This window comes from Pituophis catenifer, unplaced genomic scaffold, assembly GCF_029215685.1.
Source record: "Pituophis catenifer annectens isolate HBS135680 unplaced genomic scaffold, rPitCat1.0.hap2 SCAF_15, whole genome shotgun sequence".
In the NCBI taxonomy this organism is placed as follows: domain Eukaryota; kingdom Metazoa; phylum Chordata; class Lepidosauria; order Squamata; family Colubridae; genus Pituophis; species Pituophis catenifer.
The window spans coordinates 2770299-2793763 of NW_027256895.1; the positions used below are offsets into that span (position 1 = coordinate 2770299).

General features: G+C 46.9%; 1 protein-coding gene across 1 annotated transcript in view; it reads left to right on the top strand.

The window, feature by feature from the left end:
• The window catches only part of GUCY2D (guanylate cyclase 2D, retinal), a 42086-nt gene extending 25259 nt beyond the window's left edge, over window positions 1–16827 (top strand). The window contains exons 12-19 of the mRNA XM_070954312.1: window positions 1954–2117; window positions 3689–3881; window positions 5516–5690; window positions 5835–5933; window positions 8294–8388; window positions 12834–12919; window positions 14012–14141; window positions 16457–16827. Coding sequence (XP_070810413.1) covers window positions 1954–2117; window positions 3689–3881; window positions 5516–5690; window positions 5835–5933; window positions 8294–8388; window positions 12834–12919; window positions 14012–14099 — 900 coding nt within the window. The 3' untranslated portion in view covers window positions 14100–14141; window positions 16457–16827. The remainder of the gene's footprint in view (window positions 1–1953; window positions 2118–3688; window positions 3882–5515; window positions 5691–5834; window positions 5934–8293; window positions 8389–12833; window positions 12920–14011; window positions 14142–16456) is intronic.
• Window positions 16828–23465: the final 6638 nt, after the last annotated feature.

Consider the following 23465-nt stretch of genomic DNA (forward strand, 5'->3'; position numbering starts at 1 on the left):
CTGTTAGGAAATGTGTCCTTAGTTCTAGGTTGAATGTCTCCTTGATTACCGCATTTTTCGGAGTATAAAACGCTCCGGATTATAAAACGCACCTACCTTTTTTGGGGAGGAAAACAAGAAAAAAAAAAATCTGCCTCTGGCTCTGCCTCCCAGCAATTTTCCTCCTTGCAGCAAACAGCCTGCTTTAGTTTCATTTTCATTTTCAGCACAGCCTGATTAGCACAAGAAAAAAAAAATCGGCCTCCCAGAAATTTGCCTCCTTGCAGCAAACAGCGGAGGCCCGCGTGGCAGTAAGCAATGGCAATCCCTGCAGCCTGAAACAGCTGACGGTCGGGAGGCCGATCCAACCGACAATCAGCTGCTTGTGCTAATCAGGCTGTGCCGAAGTTGAAATGGGCTGTTTGCTGTTTGCTGCAAGGAGGTAAATTGCTGGGAGGCAGAGGCGAAAGGGTGGGGGCCAGTGGGTGGGCGGAGCTATATTTGGTGTATAAGACGCACCCAAATTTTCACCCTCTTTTAGGGGAGGGGAAGTGCATCTTATATTCTGAAAAATACGGTAATTTCCATCTGTTGCTTCTTGTCCTGCCTTCAGGTGCTTTGGAGAATAGCTTGACTCCCTCTTCTCTGAGACCATCCCTCCAATATTAAATATCTAATATACAGTACATTTATTTAATTTCTAAATATCTCTATATCATCTATTTATCATCTATCTATCATCTATCTATCTATCTATCTATCTATCTATCTATCTATCTATCTATCTATCTATCTATCTATCATCTCTCTCTCTCTATCCATAATCTCTCTCCCTCCCTCTCTCTCTCTATCATCTATGTATCTATCATCTATCTATCTATCTATCTATCTATCTATCTATCTATCTATCTATCTATCTATCTATCTATCCATCCATAATCTCTCTCCCTCCCTCTCTCTCTCTATCATCTATGTATCTATCATCTATGTATCTATCTATCTATCTATCTATCTATCTATCTATCTATCTATCTATCTATCATCTCTCTCTCTATCCAAAATCTCTCTCCCTCCCTCTCTCTCTCTATCATCTATGTATCTATCATCTATCTATCTATCTATCTATCTATCTTTATCTATCTATCTATCTATCTATCTATCTATCTATCTATCTATCTATCATCTCTCTCTCTATCCATAATCTCTCTCTCTCTCTCTCTCTCTCTCTCTCTCTCTATCTATCTATCTATCTATCTATCATCTATCTATATCATCTATCTATCATCTATCTATCTATCTATATCATCTATCTATCATCTATCTATCTATATCATCTATCTATCTATCTATCTATCTATCTATCATCTATCTATCATCTCTCTCTCTCTCTCTCTTATCTCTCTCTCTCTCATCTATCTATCTATCTATCTATCTATCTATCTATCTATCTATCTATCTATATCATCTCTCTCTCTCTCTCTTTCTTCTACACTATCATCTACTTGTCTAATTTAATGAAAAGGAGGACTAGGGGTGACATGACAGCAGTCTTCCAATATTTGAGGGGCTGTTACCGAGAAGAGGGGGGTCCACTATTCTCCAAAGCACCAGACGGCAGGACAAGAAGCAACGGATACAAACTCATCAAGGAGGGAACCAATTTAGAACTGAGGAGAAATTTCCTGACAGTGACGACAATTAACCAGTGGAACCGCTTGCCACCAGAAGTTATGGGTACTCCAACACTGGAGGTTTTCAAGAAGAGACTAGACAGCCATTTGTCTGAAATGGTCTAGATCCTCCTGCTTGAGCTGGGGGTTGGACTAGAAGACCTCCAAGGTCCCTTCCGTCTCTGTTATTCTGTTGCTATCTAATCTGCCTTTAATCTATTCAAAATTTCGTACGTGCATAATTGAATATCGAGATATAAAAGCAGGGTTGGCTTCTAGACCTCTTTCTGTTCTTCTCCCACAGTTTAAAAGCATCAACAAAGGAAGGAAAACCAACATCATCGACTCCATGTTACGTATGTTGGAACAATATTCCAGCAATTTGGAAGACCTGATCCGGGAAAGGACCGAAGAGCTGGAAGTCGAGAAGCAGAAGACCGACAGATTGTTAACGCAGATGCTGCCCCCGTGAGTCTCTCTCGAAACCCAAAAGACCTTCAGCCGGGAGGGTGGAGACCAAATGCGGATCGCAGGATTTTCATAATTCCACGCACCCAGAATTGCCCAGGTTCCGTTGAAGTCGTTCAGCCAAACTCTTTGCTCAGAGTAGGAATCCGAACTAAACTAGATGTCAACACTTCAACCTGCATTTACTCTAGTGCTGACATAAGAAGGGAAGCGGAGGCGGCTGGAAAGGGACGTTTGACTTTTCACCTACTTATTTTCCCTGGAGATAATATCCCCTAGGAGATGAGATGGGAGGGGGGAAATTCCTTTGAGCTGGAGCGGTAGATTAGGGGTAGAATGCCTTGGAAGATGGCCAATGAATGCAGGGGAGTGGGGAACGGAAAGGGAGGGTTTTGGGGCTGGAAGTCAGTGTTGGCTTCGTTTGGAGTCAGGTTAGAATGTCGTGCTTAATAAATAGGAGTTTTTCTTCAAAGACTTTGTTTGAAATGCAATTTATTTGAGACGACCTCGAAACCTGACACTAGAAAGGGGTCGATGCTCTATGGCAGGAGTGTCAAACTAGATTGCTTCGAGTGCCGGATCAGCATTGTAGTTCTCCTCTGCGGGTTGGTGGGTCGGGGGGGCAGGGGGGAGGGAGGGATGCCTCCCGTAGCACCTTGCTGGCCAAAATGGGGCACAGGGAGTCCGCATGCTGCCCCCTGTGCGTTGTTTTCACCCTCCATGGTCTCCTGCAGCACTCTGCTGGCCATTTTTGGGCCTGTTTTCAGCACATTTTTCGGGCCCGTTTTTGGCTCATTTTTCAGTTCGTTTTCGACCCATTTTTCGGCTCGTTTTCAGCCGGCCGAGTGCTGCAGGGGGCATTCCCTGTCCACACCGGCCTGTGCCCCCTTTCTTCACCGACCCTACAGGTCAGCTATGGTCCCCTAAGGACCCCCAAAACAGCTGAGATATCGGCACTCACTCCGGAGCCCCGAAGTTTGTGTTGTTCCACCGAGTTGCAGGCCACGCCCCCCTCCATGGAGGGTGAAAATGAGGCGCAGGGGGCCACACGTAGCCCATTTTAGCCTCCAGAGACCCCGCAGGCTGGTCCTTTGATATTTCCAGGCCAGCTCTACGGGCCGGATTTAAACACCCCGCAGGCCGGATCTTTTAACTGAACTTTTAACTGAACTTTTAACATCTTTTAACTTATTTTTTAACTTAACTCGTTAAATTCAACTTAATTTAACAACTTTTAACTTAACTTTTAACTTAACTTTTAACTGAACTGAACTGAACTGAACTGAACTGAACTGAACTGAACTGAACTGAACTGAACTGAACTTAACTTAACTTAACTTAACTTAACTTAACTTAACTTAACTTAACTTAACTTAACTTAACTTAACTTAACTTAACGTTAATCTATTGGAAGATGCAATCAATTAAGAATTCCTCTAATCAAGCAATTTTGGAAGCTGCTAGGTTGCCAGCGTGCAATATTTTTTTGCAAAATTGCCTAACGTTTATTTGGCGTTTTTCAAGGCTGATCCGCGGCCTCAAACTGACCTCTCGGCTTGCAATCTCTACAGTTCTGTGGCCGAGGCCCTGAAGACGGGGGCGCCAGTGGAACCCGAATATTTCGAAGAGGTGACCTTATATTTCAGCGACATCGTGGGCTTCACCACCATCTCAGCCATGAGCGACCCCATTGAGGTGGTTGACCTGCTCAACGATCTGTACACCCTCTTCGACGCCATCATCGGCTCCCATGACGTGTATAAGGTGAAGGCAGATCAGCCATCTTTGTTATGGGTTACAAATGAAGGCGGAGCTAATGTTGCAGGATCCAATCTGGGTCGGTTGCCGGGACCGGAGGTTTTGTCTTTTGAGCTTTCTGACTCGTGCTGGAGCCCATCTTCAGGGAACTTCTCTCTGACGAATTGTGTGCTCGGGGGTATTCTGTGTGTGGTATTTATATGGGGTCGGGTTGGCTCCTTAGCAGCGGTGGGTTTCACATTTTGCTGTTACCAGTTGTGCCCGGCCTCAGAACTATTCCTAAATAGGACAGTATAGAGCTGGGGTGGGGGGCAGGTGGACGGGCCTACCCACGATATCTGCTATTGGTTCACCCAAACCAGTACGAACCGGCTGAATACCACCTCTGCTCTTAAGTTGTCGATTGGTTTGCTGATGGCTGGCTATTAAGTCGTTGGCTATTGTTTCCTTGTGCGGCCAATCCCTCACCTCCTAAGTTCTTGATAGGCTGGTGGTAAATCAACACGTACGTTGACCGACGAGGGGCCCATTTCTCAGGTTTCAATCACGTCCCTGGCTGTTTTTGTCCCTGGTCATCCAACAATCTTAGTAGCTGGAAAATGTATGAATGTATCGCCTTGCTCGTTGCAATGTGATAGCTTGGTGGAGGCAGGGATGGGCAGGGAACAGAATACCAGAGTACCAGATGGCCTTGATGCTTGATGTCATCAAACAAGGATCATATTCTCTGGCTGTTGGCTTTTCAGCGAGTTGACGAATCTTGGAAGCAAAGATGTAGGCTTGGGGAGCTAGATTTCTACAAAATAGGAGGACCTTAGGGGGGGAAAATGGTCTGGGGTGCATACCACCTTGATCATTTCTGTTTGAGCACCTCTCTTCTTTTAGATTCGAACTCTGCCAGGGTGAGAGATTAGCAGAGGTTGATCGAGAACTGGGAGGAATATTCGATTTAAAGAACCAATGGGGAAAAGTGGAGAGAAGAGCAACCAAGATGATGAGGGGGCTGGAGGCCGAAACATATGACGAACGATTGCAGGAACTGGGTCTGTCCAGTTTAATGAAAAGAAGGACTAGGGGAGACACGATAGCGGTGTTCCAGTATTTGAGGGGCCTCCACAAAGAAGAGGGGGTCCACCTATTCTCCAAAGCACCTTAAGGCAGGACAAGTAATGGATGGAAACTCATCAAGGAGAGAAGCAATCTAGAACTAAGGAGGAATTTCCTGACAATGAGAACAATTAACCAGTGGAACGACTTGCCACCAGAAGTTGTGGGTACTCCATCACTGGAGGTTTTTAAGAAGAGATTAGAAAGCCAATTGTCCAGAATGGTATAGGGTCTCTTTGGGTCGGGGTTGGACTAGAAAACCTCCGAGGTCCCTTTCCTCTTATTCTGTTAAGAGGAGAATTTATTTGGAGATTAGGTCATAAAGAGTAGCTCTGTTCTGGCTACAACAAACTCAGGAAGAAATGATTCAATGTTCAAAGAGACTCCGCTTTGAACTCATGGATAAATGACTTACTGATGCATTTTCCCTAAAGTCACTACTTCACTCTTCCCACCTCACTTCTGGAGCTAAGCCAAGTCCCCCTTTCCTGAGACCTTTCGGCTGTTTTCACCGCTCCTTTTCCGATTGACAGGTGGAGACCATTGGCGACGCCTACATGGTAGCTTCTGGGCTGCCGAAACGGAACGGGAAACGACACGCGGGTGAGATCGCCAACATGTCCCTCGATATCCTCAGTGCGGTTGGCTCTTTTAAGATGCGTCATATGCCAGAAGTACCCGTCCGGATACGCATCGGCCTGCACTCCGGTAGGTCATCAGCGACAAGGTGAAGGGCGTCCTTTTTCGGTGCCTCTCGGCCTTTCCCTTCCTTAAAAATAAGACGTGTGCCGAAAAGCGGTTGAAACCTGCTCCTGACGTTTAAGAACTGAATTTGTCTGATGTCGTTGACAGGGCCCTGCGTGGCTGGCGTGGTGGGACTAACGATGCCACGCTACTGTCTCTTCGGGGACACGGTCAACACTGCCTCGCGGATGGAGTCCACTGGCCTTCGTGAGTAATGCATCCTTGTGTTGTGGCTTGTCAGCCATCAGCCCCTCCAGCAGCCAAATTAGAGGAGGAGAAGGAGTCAGGGCCAGCATCAAGGCAACCTTATAGCTCCAAGGGGGAAGAGGGACTGGAGTTGGCAGAGAGAGAGAGATGCGGAGCCTGGGCCATCCATCAGCCCTCAGATGGAAAGTCAACAGCCCAAGGTCTGGAGGTGGCTGATGAGGAAGAGGAGGAACAGCTGGGTCCTGTGCCTGATGCGCGTATGCACAGAAGGCAGAGGAGAGGAGAGCAGTGGAAATGTATGGGCCGGTCCTCGGGACGGAAGAGCCACCACTGCTAGCGAAGCCCCACCCTAGCTCTGGGGATAAAAGACAGGCGGCGGAGATGAATAGATGTGGCAGACAACTATTTGTCTCCCGGCCAGACAGACTTGTTAGCCTGCGCTGAAAGAGAAACTGGCACTCCTAATAACGGAATCTTTGAGTTAAACTTCAGAGGTTTTGTCGTGTTTGGGGAGCTGGGTCAGAACTCCTTGGGTTGGAAGGAGCTCCAGTGGCCAAGTGTCAAGTGGGAAAACCCACCTTAGGGAACATGAGTGAGTGAATTTTGCAAATCCAGATACAATCTTCTGCCTTGGACAACACAGTTTCTTTGTCTGCAGAGAGAGAGAGAGTTGTAGATTGTCGTCTTCTTTGCTTCTCAACCAGGGAATGTGCCCTCTTGTGTTTACTTAATGAGTCCAGACTAATTCCCTGCTTGATCTCTCCTCCTGACTGGCTCGCCAACACTCCTGGAGGAGAAGCAAAGAATACGACGATCTACAACTTTCTCTCTCTGCGGACAAACAAACTGTGTTGTCCAAAGCAGGGAATTAGCCCTCTTGTGTTTATATTCTGACCTGCCTCCCAAACACAACAAAATTAGTTAAATTAATGATTCTTTTATTAAAAAGTCTCTCTCTCTCATACAGCAGGTTAACAAATCTGTCCAGCAGGGAGACAAATAGTTGTCTGCCACACATATTCATCTCCGCCCTCTACCTCTTATCCCCAGAGCTAGAGTGGGGTTTCGCTAGCAGCGGTGGCTCTTCTGTCCCGAGGACCGGCCCATAGATTTCCACTGCTCTCCTCTCTTCTGTCTTCTGTGCACCAGTGCATCAGGCACAGGACCCAGCTGTTCCTCCTCTTCTTCATCAGCCACCTCCAGACTTGGGGGCTGTTGACTCTCCATCTGTGGGCTGACGGACGGCCCAGGCTCTGTCTCTCTCTCTCTCTCCCTCCATCTCTCTCTCTCTCTCTCTCTCTCTCTCTCCCTCCCTCCCCTCTCTCTCTGCAAGCCCCATTCCCTCTTCCCCCTCGGAGCTCTCAGGTTGCCTTGAGGCTGACACTGACCCCCATGCCTCCTCGTCCTCCTCTGATTTGGCTGCTGGAGGGGCCGGCGGCCGACAGTTTACTTAATGAATCCAGACTAATTCCCTGCTTGATCTCTCCTCCTGAACCCCTTCCGAATGCCTTTGAGTCTTATTATAGGAAGCTCGCTTCCTGTTGTTATTTAGGAGACTGCTAATAAGCGCTATGTGCTTAGAGCTCAAAGCATCGTTAGAGACCCCACGCACCCCTTTATGGTCTGTTTCTGTTGTTCCCCCTTGGAGGGGTTTTCGAAGTATTTCTAGCAGGACTATCAGATTCTGTAACATCTGGGTAACCCGCAAGATTCGTTTTTCTCACCCTGGACACGGATCAGTAGTGGGTTGCTACCCGGCTCACCCCGGTTCAGGAGAACCGGTAGCAGCGGAGGCGGGAAGCTCTGCCCACCCACCCGGATGTCATCAAATATGCTCTGCGTTTGCGCAGATGTGGCGCACGCATGAGCGAAACAGTAGCAAAGATAAGTGAAACCCACCACTGACATGAATACATCCGAATTAGACTGTGTTGTTTCTCTGGGCCATACAATATATGTGGGTATATGCATAGTTTTGTATTTATTTATTTATTTGTTTGTTTATTTATTTATTTATTTATTTGTTTGTGTTTATTTAGCATATATCGGAGGCAACGCCCGATCTTCGGAATTTGTTTTTTTTTACTTTTTAAGCATTTTTAACTACTGGTTCTGGAGAACCGGTAGTAAAAAAAAATGCTAAAAAAGTTTTTTAAAAAGTTCCATCGCGCGTCACTCAGCTGATCGTCGGAACTTTTTTTTTTGTACATTTTTTTTTACTACCGGTTCGGCGAACCAGTAGCCTTTTCTATTACCAGTTCTGACGAATCGGACCGAACCGGGAGCATTTCGCCCCTGGTTATGATGTGCTTCACTCTGTGTGTTTCCAAGGATGCGTTGGTGTTGTGTCGTTTTTGCAGCTTATCGCATCCACGTCAACCTGCGGACCGTGGAGATCCTGCACGCCCTCAAAGAAGGTTACAAGCTCGACTTACGAGGGAAAACCGAGCTGAAGGTATCGCAAAATTGTATTCGAAAGGGAGTGCGGTTTGCACTGTTTATATGCTAGTGCATTGCCCTATCAGTGTTGGTGGAAATGGTCTTGGAGATTCCTAGATTAGGCTGTCAAACACCCAAGTTTAACTCTAGGCCAAGCCATAAACAACACCCCAGTTAAGGAACCACCACCTCAGACAATCAATGAAACAATAAACGACGACCTATTCAGGGGACCGTCAAGAACGCTCCCTAAATAGAGAGTAAACCCTACTCCTTTCTAGCTCTGATGAAGTTCTCTAGTTGGGTCATGAAATGTCTGCAAGACAAAGATCAATTTCAAAGTCCACCAAGCACTCCACAGTCGTCGTCCTCCTCGTCCTCGTCCTCCTCCTCCTCTCTGCAAACTCCACTCTCTCCTAGTATTGATAGTGTTACCTAGATGGGTCACGAAACGTCAGCAAGGAAACCGCCAAACTCAGAGAGCACCAAGGACCCCACAGTCGTCGTCGTCCTCCTCCTCCTCCTCCTCCTCCTTTTCCTCCTCCTCCTCCTCTTCACAAGCCCCACTCCCTTCTAGCACTGATGATGTTACCTAATTGGGTCATGAAATGTCTGCAAGAAAATAAGCAAGCTCAGAGACCACCAAGGACCCCACGGTCTTGTTCCTCCTCCTCCTCCTCCTCCTCCTCCTCCTCCTCCTCCTCCTCCTCCTCCTCCTCCTCCTCCTCCTCCTCCTCCTCCTCCCTACAAACCTCCCTCTTTTCTAGCACTGATGATGTTATCTAGCTGGGTCAGGAAACGCCTGCATAAAATAACCAAGCTCAAAGAGGACCAAGGATCCTACAGTCCTCCTCCTCCTCCTCCTCCTCCTCCTCCTCCTCCTCCTCCTCCTCCTCCTCCTCCTCCTCCTCCTCCTCCTCCTCCTCCTCCTCCTCCTCTCCACAACCCACATTCCCTTCTAGCACTGATGATGTTACCTAGTTGGGTCATGAAACGTCTGCAAGAAAATAAGCAAGCTCTGAGATCGCCAAGGACCCCACAGTCCTCCTCCCCCCCTCCTCCTCTTCTTCCTCTCCTTCCTCCTCCTCCTCCTCCTCCTGCAAACCGCACTCCCTTCCAGCACTGATGATGTTATCTAGCTGGGTCATGAAACGTCTGTAAGAACCGCCCCCCCCCCCCAGCTCAGAGAGCGTTAAAGACCCCACAGTTCAACCCTTTGCTGCAAATATCTTCTTCTACTGGTAGTAAGGAACAAAAAATTTAAGGAAAGGGCCTGCAAACCTGTAGGCGAACTTTTGAGAAACGACTCAAAGTGAAATTACAAGACGTTGCTGAAACAGGGGGAAACCAATGAAATTAGGGGGGAAAAAAATCAGCCATGTTTCATTTTACCTTACTCTTTAATATATCTTCATAAACGACTTAGATGAGGGAGTAGAAGGGGAACTCACCAAATTTGCAGATGGTGCTAAGGTGGCAGGAATAGCCAACATCCTAGAACCGTGATGGCGAACCTATGGCACGCGTGCCACCTGTGACACGCAGAGCCATATCAGTGGGCACGTGAGGATTACCCTAGCTGAGCTCCAGTGCTGGCCAGCTGGTTTTTGGGCCTTCTGGGCCCACCGGAAGTTAGGAAACAAGCCATTTCCGGCCTCCGGGGTGGATTGGGGAAGGCTGTTTTTGCCCTCCCCAGGCTCCTAGAAAGACTCTGGAGCCTGGGGAGGGTGAGAAACGGGCCCACTGTGCCATCACGTGCCAAAAGTAGGGGGAGCGCAGAGGGGGGCTGTTGCATGTGCGGGGGACAGGGCGTGTTGAAGTTCAGGTGTGGGAATGCAAGCGTGTGACCCTCCCCCGTGCGACCCCCGCTTTTGGCACGCGATGGCAAAAAGGTTAGCCATCACTGTCCTAGAAGATAGGCTCAAGATCCAGATGGATTTTGACAGATTTGAACCCTGGGCCTTTTCTAACAAAATGAAATTCAATGTAGAGAAAAGTAAAGTCTTACATTTAGGTAAGAAAAACCAAAAGCACACATATAAACTGGGGGAAACCAGGCTTAATAGCGGTCACTGTTTGTTTGTTTTATTGTTTTGTTTTATTAGATTTATATACCGCCCTACTCCCGAAGGACTCAGGGCGGTGAACGGGCACAAAATAAAATACATAGATACAAAAGTTAAAAAACATAATTAAAACCAAATTAAATAATTTAGCCCGAGACAATTAAAAATCCCAATAATTTAAAACAGATTAAAATTTCAATTTAAAAGAATTTGAAAACAGGGGAGAAAATTAGGCCAGGCCGGCTTGCTGGAATAGGAGAGTCTTAAGAGCACGGCGGAAAGTGCGCAGATCCGGGATCCTCCGTATCTCCGGGGGGAGCTCGTTCCAGATAGTAGGTGCCCCCACAGAGAAGGCCCTCCCCCTGGGGGCCGCCAGTCGACATTGTTTAGCTGACGGCACCCGGAGGAGCCCCTCTCTATGAGAGCGTACCGGCCGGTGGGAGGCTGCTTGTGGTAGTAGGCGGTCCCGTAAATAACCAGGTCCTAAGCCATGGAGCGCTCTAAAGGTGGTGACCAAAACCTTGAAGCGCACCCGGAACACCACCGGGAGCCAGTGCAGCTCACGCAGGAGAAGTGTCACACGGGAGCGCCATGTTGCTCCCATAACCACCCGCGCGGCCGCACTCTGCGCCAATTGGAGCGTCCGGGTGCTCCTCAAGGGGAGCCCCATGTAGAGAGCATTACAGTAGTGAGAGGGATCTTGGAGTTTTAGTGGACAACCAGCTAAATATGAGTCAGCCGTGTGCGACAGCAGCCAAAAAAGCCAATGTAATCCTAAATTGCATTAACAGAGGGATATAATCAAGATCAAGGGAGGTACTAATACCACTCTCTAAAGCCTTAGTAAGATCACACCTAGAGTCCTGCATCCAGTTTTGGTCACCACACTATACAGAAGATGTGGAGACTCTAGAAAAAGTGCAGAGAAGAGCAACCAGGATAATGAGAGGACCGGAGACTAAAACATACGATGAACGGTTGCAGGAACTGGGCATGGCTAGTCTAGTGAAGAGAAGGACCGGGGGAGACAGGATATCCAACTTCCAATATTTGGGGGGGCTGCCCCAGAGAGGAGGAAGGAGGTCAAGCTATTTTCCAAGCCACCTGAAGGCCAGACAAGGAATAACGGATGGAAACTGACCAAGGAGAGATTCAACCTAGAAATGAGGAGGAACTTTCTGACAGTGAAAACAACAATCGAGCAATGGAACAGAAGTTGCCTTCAGAAGTTATGGGAAGCTTCATCCCTGGTGGCTTTCAAGAAGAGACCGGACTGCTATTTGTCAGAAATGGTGTAGGGTCTCCTGCTTGAGTGGGGGGTTGGACTAGATGACCCACAAGGTCCCTTCCAACTCTCTTAATCTGTTACAACCTCAGGATGGGGAGAAACAGGCTCAGGCTCAACCCATCCAAGACCGAGTGGCTGTGGTTTCCGACGTCCCGATATAGTCAGTTGGCGCCATTGCTGACTATTGGGGGCGAATCATTGGCCCCCACGGAAAGTGCTCGCAATTTGGGCATCCTCCTGGATTCACGGCTGTCTTTAGAAGAGCACTTGACAGCCGTGACCGGGAGGTTTTTTCATCAGGTTCGCCTGATCCGCCAATTGCGTCCCTTTCTAGATCGGGACTCTCTACACACAGTCACTCATGCCCTTGTCACCTCTCGTCTGGACTATTGTAACGCTCTCTACATGGGGCTCCCTTTGAGGTGCACTCAGAGGCTCCAACTGGCACAGAGTACGGCCGCGTGGGTGGTTATGGGAGCGACATGGAGTTCCCATGTAACACCTCTCCTGCGCGAGCTGCACTGGCTCCCGGTGGTCTTCCGGGTGCTCTTCAAGGTTCTGGTTATCACCTTTAGAGCGCTCCATGGCTTAGGATCTGGTTATCTACGGGACTGCCTACTACCACCAATAGCCTCCCACCGGCCAGTATGCTCCCATAGAGAGGGGCTCCTCTGGGTGCCGTCGGCCAAACAATGTCGACTGGCGGCCCCTAGGGGGAGAGCCTTCTCTGTGGAGGCACCTACGATCTGGAACGAGCTCCCCCCGGAGATACGGAGGATCCCGGATCTGCGCACCTTCCGTCGCGCGCTTAATATTTTTTTATTTCATCAAGCTGGCCAGGCCTAAATCATCTCCCCTTTTTAAATGCAAATTTTAATTTGTTTTTAAATTATGGGGTATTTTAAATTTGTTCAGCCAAATTATTTAATTCGTTTTTATTCTATTTTAAATTTTTGTATTTATGTGTTTTATCCTCTGGCTGTTCACCGCCCTGAGTCCTTCGGGAGTAGGGCGGTATAGAAATTTAAATAAATAAATAAATAAATAAATAAATAAATAAATAAATAATAAATAACCTTGATCTGATGCCTCTCGCTTCCTCTTTAGGGAAAAGGCACGGAAGACACTTACTGGCTCACCGGTCGCGACGGCTTTACCAAACCTATTCCGACTCCCCCAGACCTGAAGCCAGGGTAAGAGGGCTGCTCCTTTGGCGAAGGATGTTGTTTCACCAAGACTAAACTCACTTGATTTCTTGAAATGTTCTCTAGAACAGGGGTCTCCAACCTTGGCAACTTTAAGCCTGGCGGACTTCAACTCCCAGAATTCCCCAGCCAGCTCTTTTGTTTCCTTCACTTTGCTGAAGCCAAGATATATGACGCTTACTGCATACCCACCATCTGTGAAGAAAGTTACCCTTCCGTGGCTGGCTGGGGAATTCTGGGAGTTGAAGTCCACAGGTCTTAAAAGTGACGTAGGAAGAAATATCCTTCTGGGTTCAGCTCCAAGTGGGGGAAAAGACACTGGAAACATGGAGACTGCTTGGAAAGATGGTTTAATGGTGGACAGGATCACATGGTTTGAGTTCCTGAACAGAAAAGGGGGTGAGACACAGTGAGTCCCCGGGTTTTATGCCCTCTCTGGCTTTGAACTTCTTGGGCCCCCAAAAGAGTATCCTGATTGGTTGTCAGACTCCCAAGGGATGGGGGTCTTAGCTAGCCTTGCTGGCTGATGTAATCTTCCCAGGTGCCATGGGGTGAGTTTCTGTTGCTAGATGGGTCCTATTGTGTTGTAGATGATGGTCCTTTGACAAAGGATTGGGTTTCTGCCTCTGGCCCATTGACAAAAGGGTGGGGGCAGGATTATGGGAGCTGCTTCGTCTTTAGAACATGCTTCTCCATTTCTCATCCAGGGAAACATAATATTCTACCTTTTTAATATTTCCTAAAATATTTCATTCTTCTAGGAAAGGGGTGGGTGCTAACTTCCTACGGTGACCAAGGTTGGAGACTCCTGATTTAAGACTTGTGGACTTCAACTCCCAGAATTCCCCAGCCAGCTCTTTCCCCCCCCCCCCCACTTTGCTGAAGTCAAGATATATTATGCTTACTGCATACCCACCATCTATTAAGAAAGTTATCTTACATGTCTGGCTGGGGAATTCTGGGAGTTGAAGTCTGCAAGGTATTAAAAGTTGCCAAGGTTGGAGACCCTTGTTCTAGAAGGTTTCAACCTCCAAGCCTTTCCCCATCCAGGCCTTCCTGAGTTTGCTCTCTTTCCTTCAGGGCGAGCAGCCACGGGATCAGCATGGATGAAATTCCTGCCGATCGGAAGGAGAAGTTACAGAAAGCTCGTCAGGGACAGAAAATATAACCCTGGGAAGGAGACTGTTGCATGAAGGCGGTTGGGATGGAGGTGAGATCATGATGGGATCAAAGGTGAACCGTGACTGCATTCGTTAGTCCTTGCTTCGAAAGGAAGTGAAGTGCCATGAAGTGAAATCTCTATATTGTTCTGTTCTGTTCTGTTCTGTTCTGTTCTGTTCTGTTCTGTTCTGTTCTCTTCACTTCTCTTCTCTTCTCTTCTCTTCTCTTCTCTTCTCTTCTCTTCTCTTCTCTTCTGTTGTTCTGTTGTTCTGTTGTTCTGTTGTTCTGTTGTTCTGTTATACTATACTATACTATACTATACTATACTATAATATACTATACTACTGTTTGTTTGTTTTTATTAAATTTATATACCGCCCTACTCCCGAAGGACTCAGGGCGGTGAACAGGCACAGAATAAAATACATAGATACAAAAGTTAGAAACATAATTAAAACCAGATTAAATAATTTAGCCCGAGACAATTAAAATCCCAATAAATTTAAAACAAATTAAAATTTCGATTTAAAATTTAAAAGAAAGGGGAGAAAAATTAGGCCAGGCCGGCTTGCTGGAATAAGAGGGTCTTAAGAGCACGGCGGAAAGTGTGCAGATCCGGGATCCTCCGTATCTCCGGGGGGAGCTCGTTCCAGATAGTAGGTGCCCCCACAGAGAAGGCCCTCCCCCTGGGGGCCGCCAGTCGACATTGTTTGGCTGACGGCACCCGGAGGAGCCCCTCACTATGAGAGCGTACCGGCCGGTGGGAGGCTGCTTGTGGTAGTAGGCGGTCCCGTAAATAACCAGGTCCTAAGCCATGGAGCGCTCTAAAGGTGGTGACCAAAACTTTGAAGCGCACCCGGAAGACCACCAGGAGCCAGTGCAGCTCGCGCAGGAGAGGTGTCACACGGGAGCGCCATGTTGCTCCCATAACCACCCGCGCGGCCACACTCTGCGCCAGTTGGAGCCTCCGGGTGCTCCTCAAGGGGAGCCCCATGTAGAGAGCGTTACAGTAGTACTGTGATGGTGAACCTATGGCATGCGTTCCACAGGTGACACGTGGAGCCCTCTCTGCTGGCATGCGAGCCATCGTCCAGCTCAGTTCCACCGTGCATGTGTGCACACCTCCCGCTGGCCAGCTGATTTTTGGGTCTCTGGTGTGAGGGCGTGACGCATCTGTGGGGGGGGCACATGTGTACGAGCAGGGGGTGGGGAAAGCACCGTGGGAAGCAGAGCACCCCGCCCCCCGGCCTGGTTTTGGTCTCAGGAGGCTTCAGAGAGGCCTGCCAGGCCCAAAACGGGCCGGGGGGGTTGCACGGAAGGGTATCGTGTGCACATGCATGGGAGGTGGGGGAGCATGGGGGGGTCACGCATGCATGCGCAAGGGAGGGGAAGTGTGGGAGTGATGCGCACATGCGTGGGGGGCAGGGCACGTGGGGGGCATTGCATTATGAGTGTGGGCACATGTGTGCACGGCCCCCACATGCTCCCCCCAATTTTGGCACACGATAGCAAAAAGGTTAGCCATCACTGCTATATTCTATACTATAACATACTATACCCATGGTGGCGAACCATCAGATCGTTAATATTTCATATACAGTATTATATTCACACGCTCTGATGCTAAGGAGTTAGACGTTCTACTCCCCCTCCCCGCCTGAAAGGAACTCTGTCCCAACTGGCAGTTGCCTTATATTAACACATTCTGATGCTACCCCTTTGCTAAATCGGGCATGGGCATGGCCAGCGCATGACTCATCAGGCCTGTGGGCTGGGACATTTTACTCCCCCTCCCCTTCTGTTCCAACTGCCAGTTGCCGTATATTAACATGCCCTGATGCTACGGAGTTACGCATTTGACATTAAGTTTCAGGCTTTAAGTGTCAATGTATCACATAGTTTCGTAGTGAAGCACGGGCGTTCCAGCTAGTATTATAATATTATCATTACTATATTGTGCTATATTACATTATATATTGCATTTATTATACATTACAATATACATTGCAATATGGGCTGTCAGTCTGAGCTCCGAGCGTGGCCATTTGTTTCGTCACCATTCGAGGAGACATCGTCCGTCTGCTTTGAATTGTGCTCATCCGTCCGAACACCGGCCTTTAAATACCTTTTTATGTGATGCAAATTAGTGTGAGTCTTGTTTGTTCAGCTACTTCCAAGTCATGATGTGGTTTCGGACTGTTTGACTGGCCAGTTGTTGTTAATGAGTCATGGTCCGATTTCCTGTGAGCTGATGGGTTGTGATTTTTGTTGTTGAGTACGCTACGAAGATCGGTATGAAACATTGGGACACTGAACATCAGAAATATACATTTTTTAATAACTTCATTACTCTTCTTTAACCAGGTCAACCAACTCCCAGGAGTTTTCTGCTGAAAGCCTTTGGGCAAATCTACCAGAAGAGGACGAATCCACACCTGGGCAGGGAGCCATCCCATAATAATCCAAAGGGATGCATCCCTTCCCATCCGTATCTTCTGCTACTTTCAAACTTCTAGTGCGTGACGGGACTTCAGCTGGTCTCGGATTTCTTACTTACCACGGTGACGAACGGTGAGATGCGTGCTAGGATTTTCGGCCAACTTGATCCTCCTCATCTGAACTCTTGAGATCAGAGCCGAGGAGATGGTGGGATTTTGGCCAAGCCAGGAACGGCGGTTCTTCTTGACTTCCCATTGGAGACTTTGTCTGGCTTTTGATAAAGATGGACATCTGGATTCCATAATATCGTTAATTATTTCTTTAGCAAAGAGACCAAGCGGAGCGAAAGGCCTAAAAAAAGAAAAAGGAAGACAATGATTTCAGAGAAATCGCGGAGAGATAATCCAGCTGGAACTGGTCTCGGAGGGCTTTGTGGACACAACACAACAAAGGAGAGTTTGTTGATAGTCTTCTGATTTTCTAGAAGAAACCGAATCCGTGGAGAAGGGAAGCTGGGATGGAGCTTGGAGACTGTACAGCGTGAATGAGACAATATTCCTGGACACCAGTGAAGGATGGACTTCAGCTCCGAAGGCCAACCGTTAGATATCGGCGTTGCCTCGAAGGAATATTTGTGACAATTTATATATATAAATTGTCTTTCTTCTTAAAGAATTCATGTCCTTTTCCGAGCCAGGAGTCTGAATTTAATTTCATTACTTTATCTCCACCTCAAAGGTAGAGAGGACAATTTAAAGTAGAGAAGTAGGTAGGAGGCACGATCAACTGTTCTATGATCAAAGAATGTTGATTTTAGTTATTTCTGAGGAGAAATTGTGTTAAATCTTGCGTATTTTTTAAAACCTACTTGAGGACGAGAGGCAAGGATGGATTTGGGGATCCGAATTTGGGAAATTTGGGGAAACGAGTTGCCTCAAAAGTTTCTTCAGGAAAATAATTAATGTTTAAATATAGCATCTTGAGGTAACTGGTCATTATTAGCAGCGTTTCTTAATTTTGCTCACTTTAAGCTGTGTGGACTTCAACTCAACTCCCCCAACCAGGGAGGATTCTGGGAGTTGAAGTCCACAAAGTTTAAAGTGATCAAAATTGAGAAATGATGTTGTATACCAACCAACTTTACAAATGCATTGAGCCTTTTCCAACATTTCTGCACGACTTCGAATTTTTCAAGACTGCAATGCAGTTCTCGCAGTGATTTTCGAACTCGGCACCTTTACGATGTCTGGATTTCAAACTCCCAGAATTCCCCCACTGGCTGTGAGAGTTTAGGGAAGACCACTCCATAACCACAGCGGAGTCAAAACAAAATTTTATCTTTAGCTACGCCGCTACAAAACTACCTGAAATTGAATGATTCGGAGTCTCCAGATTGGGTCCATCGTTTCAAAGTTAACGGCTAAAATAATTCCACGTCCGAATTTTAAAAGTTTGCTCTGTTGTAATGGGTTTCCTATAGGGCCATCTAAATATAAGATACAGATACTGTTGTGGTCCGTACGCAGCCTGTGCAGCTAGTAGCTGATTCCGACAGCGAGGAGGCTGGTGTGGTGCTGTGCCAGCAGCCTGTGCAGCTGGCACTCGAGTCGGACAGTGAGGAGGCTGGAGAAGATGTGGTGCCAGAGGTGGGGATTCAGCCAGGGCCTTCAGAACCTCCAGAAGCTTCCATAAGTGAAGAGGACAAAGAGGAGGAGCCTCTTCTCGATGCACGGGCGTGCAGAGCTGCCAAAAAGGCAGGAGTGGCTCCTGAGGAGGAGGTCTCCTTGAGAGTAAGGCTTGGGGCTAATTGGCCACTCCCTTAGCCTATTTAAGGAGGAACGTCGACTGAAGCAATTTGCAGGGAACAACTTCATTCACATACCTTCGTGTCTTGTCTTGCTTATCTTAATCAGCTTCCTGCAAATTGCTTCTGGGCATTCTGCCAACCACAGTAAGCTTTCAGTATTATTCTTTGAATTCTTGGCAGCTGTTAATGCAGTTAATTAACAGCCATTGTTGAAAAAAAACTGGTTTATTTAGTAAACTTAAGATTTGAACGGACTTTGTGTGTGCTGCGTTCTTTGGGGTCCGTAGCTGGGGCAGAACAGATATATAAGATTATATTTTTCTGGATGGGGAAAAAGGACCTTAGCAAATATTTTGCTAACGGAAACCCCTATTTTTTTTTATTGTCCCCCCCCCAAAAAAATCCAGCTTCAGGATCTCGAATATCGTCCCCCAGATCCTGCGTGCAACAAATGTTCATTTTCATAAACGTCGTTTGGACTGTTTGATGGATTTAAAATATATATTTTGCAAAACTGCTGGGCTGCCATTGTGATTGCTTTTCTCTTGGAGGAGATAAAATGGATGACGAGAGGATTCAGGGATGAGGCGGAAGGGTTTTACAGTCACAGAGTTGGAAGGGACCTTTGGAGGTCATCTAGTCCAACCCCCTGCTCTCGCCGGTGACCTGTACTAGGGATTTGAACCGCCGAACTTTGAACCACCTTTCTGATCGACAAGCTCAGTGTCTTAGCCACTGAGCCACCTAGTCAGGGGGAGGAGAGGTAAGTGTGTGAAGTTGTGCATGAGAAGTCATAGGGATTGTGCGGAGTCGACACGTGCCGACTGGTAACGCCAAAACGTGGACCTACCACGTTTTATCTTCCACACTTTTGAAGCCCGACCATTCAGAATTCTGACAATAGACACAAAATCTACATAGTGCGTAAATGAGACAACCAACAAGCCAAAAAGGGAACAAAAAGACTAAAACATCTTCCCTACCAGCAATCAACACCCAGATGAGCCTAGATTAATTCCCCGATTAATATCAGATCAACCATCAAGAAGTAAATAATGCCACAATCGAGGGATTGCCAAAGAAGCCAACAGAAAACGGCTCAACCGAAGAACCTCTTAAGATCACTCCTCGCCAACACCAGCAGGGCAAGCCACTGGGAGCAAGCCTCACTCCTTACTTGCACTGATGGTGTTACTTAGTTGGGTCATGAAATGTTTGCAAGAAAACAAACAAGCTCAGAGAGCACCAAGGATCCTACAGTCCTCCTCCTCCTCCTCCTCCTCCTCCTCCTCCTCCTCCTCCTCCTCCTCCTCCTCCTCCTCCCCCTGCAACCCCCTTCTAGCACTGATGACGTTACCTGTTTGGTAATGAAATATCTGCAAAACCGACACCAAATTTAGACAGCACCAAGGACCCCTTATTTCAACCCTGAGCTACAAACATTCTCCTTTATTGGAAGGCATCTTTGTTTTAAAGCAGCACCAGAGCCTTGGAGAAGGACAATAAATCAATAAACCTGATCTTTAGAACATCCACTTAATGGATATTAGAGATCTTCAAAACAGCCAGCTTAATTTAACGTCTGGTGAGTCTTACCTTCTTCGGAATGAAGAAAGTTTTAGAGTCTCCAAAATTTGAAATAACAAACAATCGGGGGGGGGGGGGGGGAACAGCAGGGGAAAAAGGGATTTTGATTTAAGAAAGTTTTAAACGATTGGGAGACCAGGGAGATTTGGAATATGGGTTATTAATTAATTAATTTATTTATTTTATTAAATTTGTATACCGCTCTTCTCCTACTGGACTCAGGGCGGTGCACAGCCAAAATAAAAACATCCCAATACAAAATTTAAAATTTGTTAAAAGAATTACACAACTTTGGCCTAAATTTAAAATCCCGACTAAAACCCATAGACAATTAAAAATCTAACATCTCAAAAAAAAAAAAAAAGGGGGGGGGGTGTTATGCCAGCCCTGCTTGGTGAAAAAGAAAGGTTTTTAGGGCATAAGATGTGAAAATCAAGTATATAATTGAATAATTATAATAACTGATCATTGATTAATTGATAATATTACTGATTGATATTAATATCAATAATATTATTGATAATTGATTAAATTATAAGTAATAATATTACGATATTATGATAATACTGTGTTTCCCCGAAAATAAGACCCTGCTTATATTTTTTTGAACCCTGAAATAATGGCTTGGTCTTATTTTTGGGGAGGACTTATTATTTTGGGGTGCGTGGAGCGAGACGGGGTTCCTCTTGCCGTCTTACCTGATTTCCAGCTTTGTCTCCCTAACCCTAACCAGAGGAAATGGTGGGGACCGGCTGCACAGGCGGTTAAATATTTTCAGGGAGGGCTTATTTTCTGGGGGAGGGGCTTATTTTAGCACATGCGCTCAAAAGCCCGATTGGGCTTATTATCAGGGGATGTCTTACTTTCGGGGAAACAGGGTATTATTTAACAATCGAATAATATTCTTGTGGGAAATGATTTAAATCAGGGGTCCACAAACTCCGGTCCGTGGCAAGTCAGAAACCAGTTCACGCAAACAAGTGAAGTTTCACCCACGGAACACAAAACCACGCCCCCTCAGATCCGCAGAATAATTCTTTTTCTAAGGAACCCCAAAAGTTGGGGGCCTCCGACTTAAATAGAACTAAGCCTTCTAAGGAACGGAGGATTGATGAAAATTGCAAATGGACATTAGTGTCAGCGTTCCAGAAAACCCCAACTCTGAGTAAAGACGCAGAAGCAAACATTTTCCAAAGTTCTCTTTACTAGAATAGGTAAACTGGCACATCTGGGAAAACCTTCAATACATCAAAAACCCCCAAACCATCCCCTCACTGCTCAGTCGATCACATGCTCCAATTAACGTCCGTCCCATCTCGACTCAGCACTCCGACCACTCTTTCTCCAGATGCCGGATCGCTCTGACCTTGACCGACAGGACGAATGCTATTATGTCTACAAACAACCCTTCTACTAAATCTCCCCTCCTACTTTCCCACACAGGAGAAGGTGGCAGCATGGAAGCCTCCGGCCTAATACGGCTTCCAAAGCTGACAATAGAGGGAACCAAAGGACCAAGAGTTAAAATGACTAAGCCAGCTCAGAATGGAACAACTCACTGCAGGCAACGCACCGTGGACAACTCCTCGTGAGACAATTTGACACGGGAAAATTTAACAATTCACTTTAATTATTTAAGATCATTGAAAACTGTTTTCATTTTTGTCATTCGCATTTCATTTTGTTCCTCTTTTGCCATCCTTTCTTTAATGATCCTATTCTACCGTTTCTTCAATGTTAGTGAAACTCTTGCAACGAGTTGGCCACAGCGAGTTGTTCCAGACCCAAGCCAGCGATCACTTTTTTTTCTTACATTAAAGTGTTGTTTACGTGGACTGAAACATTAAAGCTAAACATCTCTTTCTTGTAGATGTTTCATGACCCAGGTAGGTAACATTATCAGTGCTAGAAGGGAGTGGAGTTTGGAAGGAGGAGGAGAGGAAGGGGAAGTGGAAGTGGAAGGAAGAAGAAGAGGAGGAGGAGGAGGAGGAGGAGGAGAAGGAAGAAGAAGAAGAAGAAGAAGAAGAAGAAGAAGAAGAAGAAGAAGAAGAAGAAGAAGAAGAAGAAGAAGAAGAAGAAGAAGAAGTAGTCAAATTTTCAGGAGGCAACTGGACTTCCTTTTCTTTGAAGACGTTTCGCTTCCATTCCTACTCCCACTATACAATTTGGGATGAAGACCCTTGGAAATGGTGTGGGAGTAGGAATGGATTTCCAGAGGAAAAAATTGCAGACCTCAGGAACCATTTGCACCACTCAGGTGACCCTGAGGACACAGATAAACGTCCCGGTGGCCTCAACGACCCTCTAAAAGGATGCAAAGGACCCGCTGTCTGCAAGGAGTATCAATCCTTCCATTCCCCCACTCTCCTGTCAGAGCTGAAGAAGCTTCTTGGATGAGAAGCGAAACGTCTTCAAAAGAAAAAGTAAAATAAGAAAATCCACTTGCGTCCTGAAAAAGCACCTTGGGGACAGTCGTGACCTGGATGGCTGAGAATCTCTACGAACTTTCTTGCAGATGTTTCACGACTCAATTAGGTGACATCATGAATGCTAAAAAAAAGGGGAGTTTACAGAGAGGAGGAAGACGAGGGGGAGACTTAGTGCTTTCAAAGCTCGGTTATTTTCTTGCAGGCATTTCACGACCCAACTAGGCAACATCATCAGTGCTAGCAGGGAGTGGGGCTTGCTCTCTGTTTATATACTAATGCCTTCAGGGGTGGGCTCTAAATTTTTTTACTACCGGTTCTGTGGGCGTGGCTTATTTTGTGGGCGTGGTTTGATGGTCATGTGACAATTCTATTGGATTTAGCAGAGGTACTGGTCTACCAGGCTTTTAACTGCTTGCAGAGCTGTACTGGTCTACCCATTTGTTCTTGGAGCATTCCGGTCTACCCATTTGTTTTTGGAGGCACCGGTCTACCCATTTGTTTTTCGAGCGGACTGGTCTACCACCACACTGGCTTTTAACACTGATCAGCTGTAGGGCGGCCCTTTGAAGCCCCACGGCAAGAGTTTAAACAGTTGTTTTTGCTTCTAGCCGGTCAGCTGGGACTTGGGAGGCAGCGAATAGATTGGGTGCGGGGCCAAATAAAAGGTAAGAATAACATGGGGGTGGGCGGGGTGGTGGGGTGGGCGGGGGGGATGGGTGGGAGGGCCCAGCTCCCAAACAAAGAGAACCGGTTCGGTGACGTCATATCGTCACCGCTACTGGCTCGGCCAAACCGGGCTGAACCGGGAGGAACCCACCACTGAATGTCTTGTCCTGTCAATGTTGATGGAAGCGTTCTTGGTGGATCCTTGATTAGGCTGTCTAATGATGGCTATATAAGAATGGCTTACAGTCTAATCCAGTGGTGGGTTTCACATTTTGTTACTACCGGTTCAGTCCGGTTCTATAGAACCGGTAATAAAACCGGCGGGAGCCTCCGCCAACCCGCCAGGACGTCATCATGGGTAATCAGAAGCTTCTGCGCACGAGCAAAGCGAGCCAGTGAGCCCACTCCCGTTGTGAACCGGTAGTAAAGGTAAGTAAAACCCACC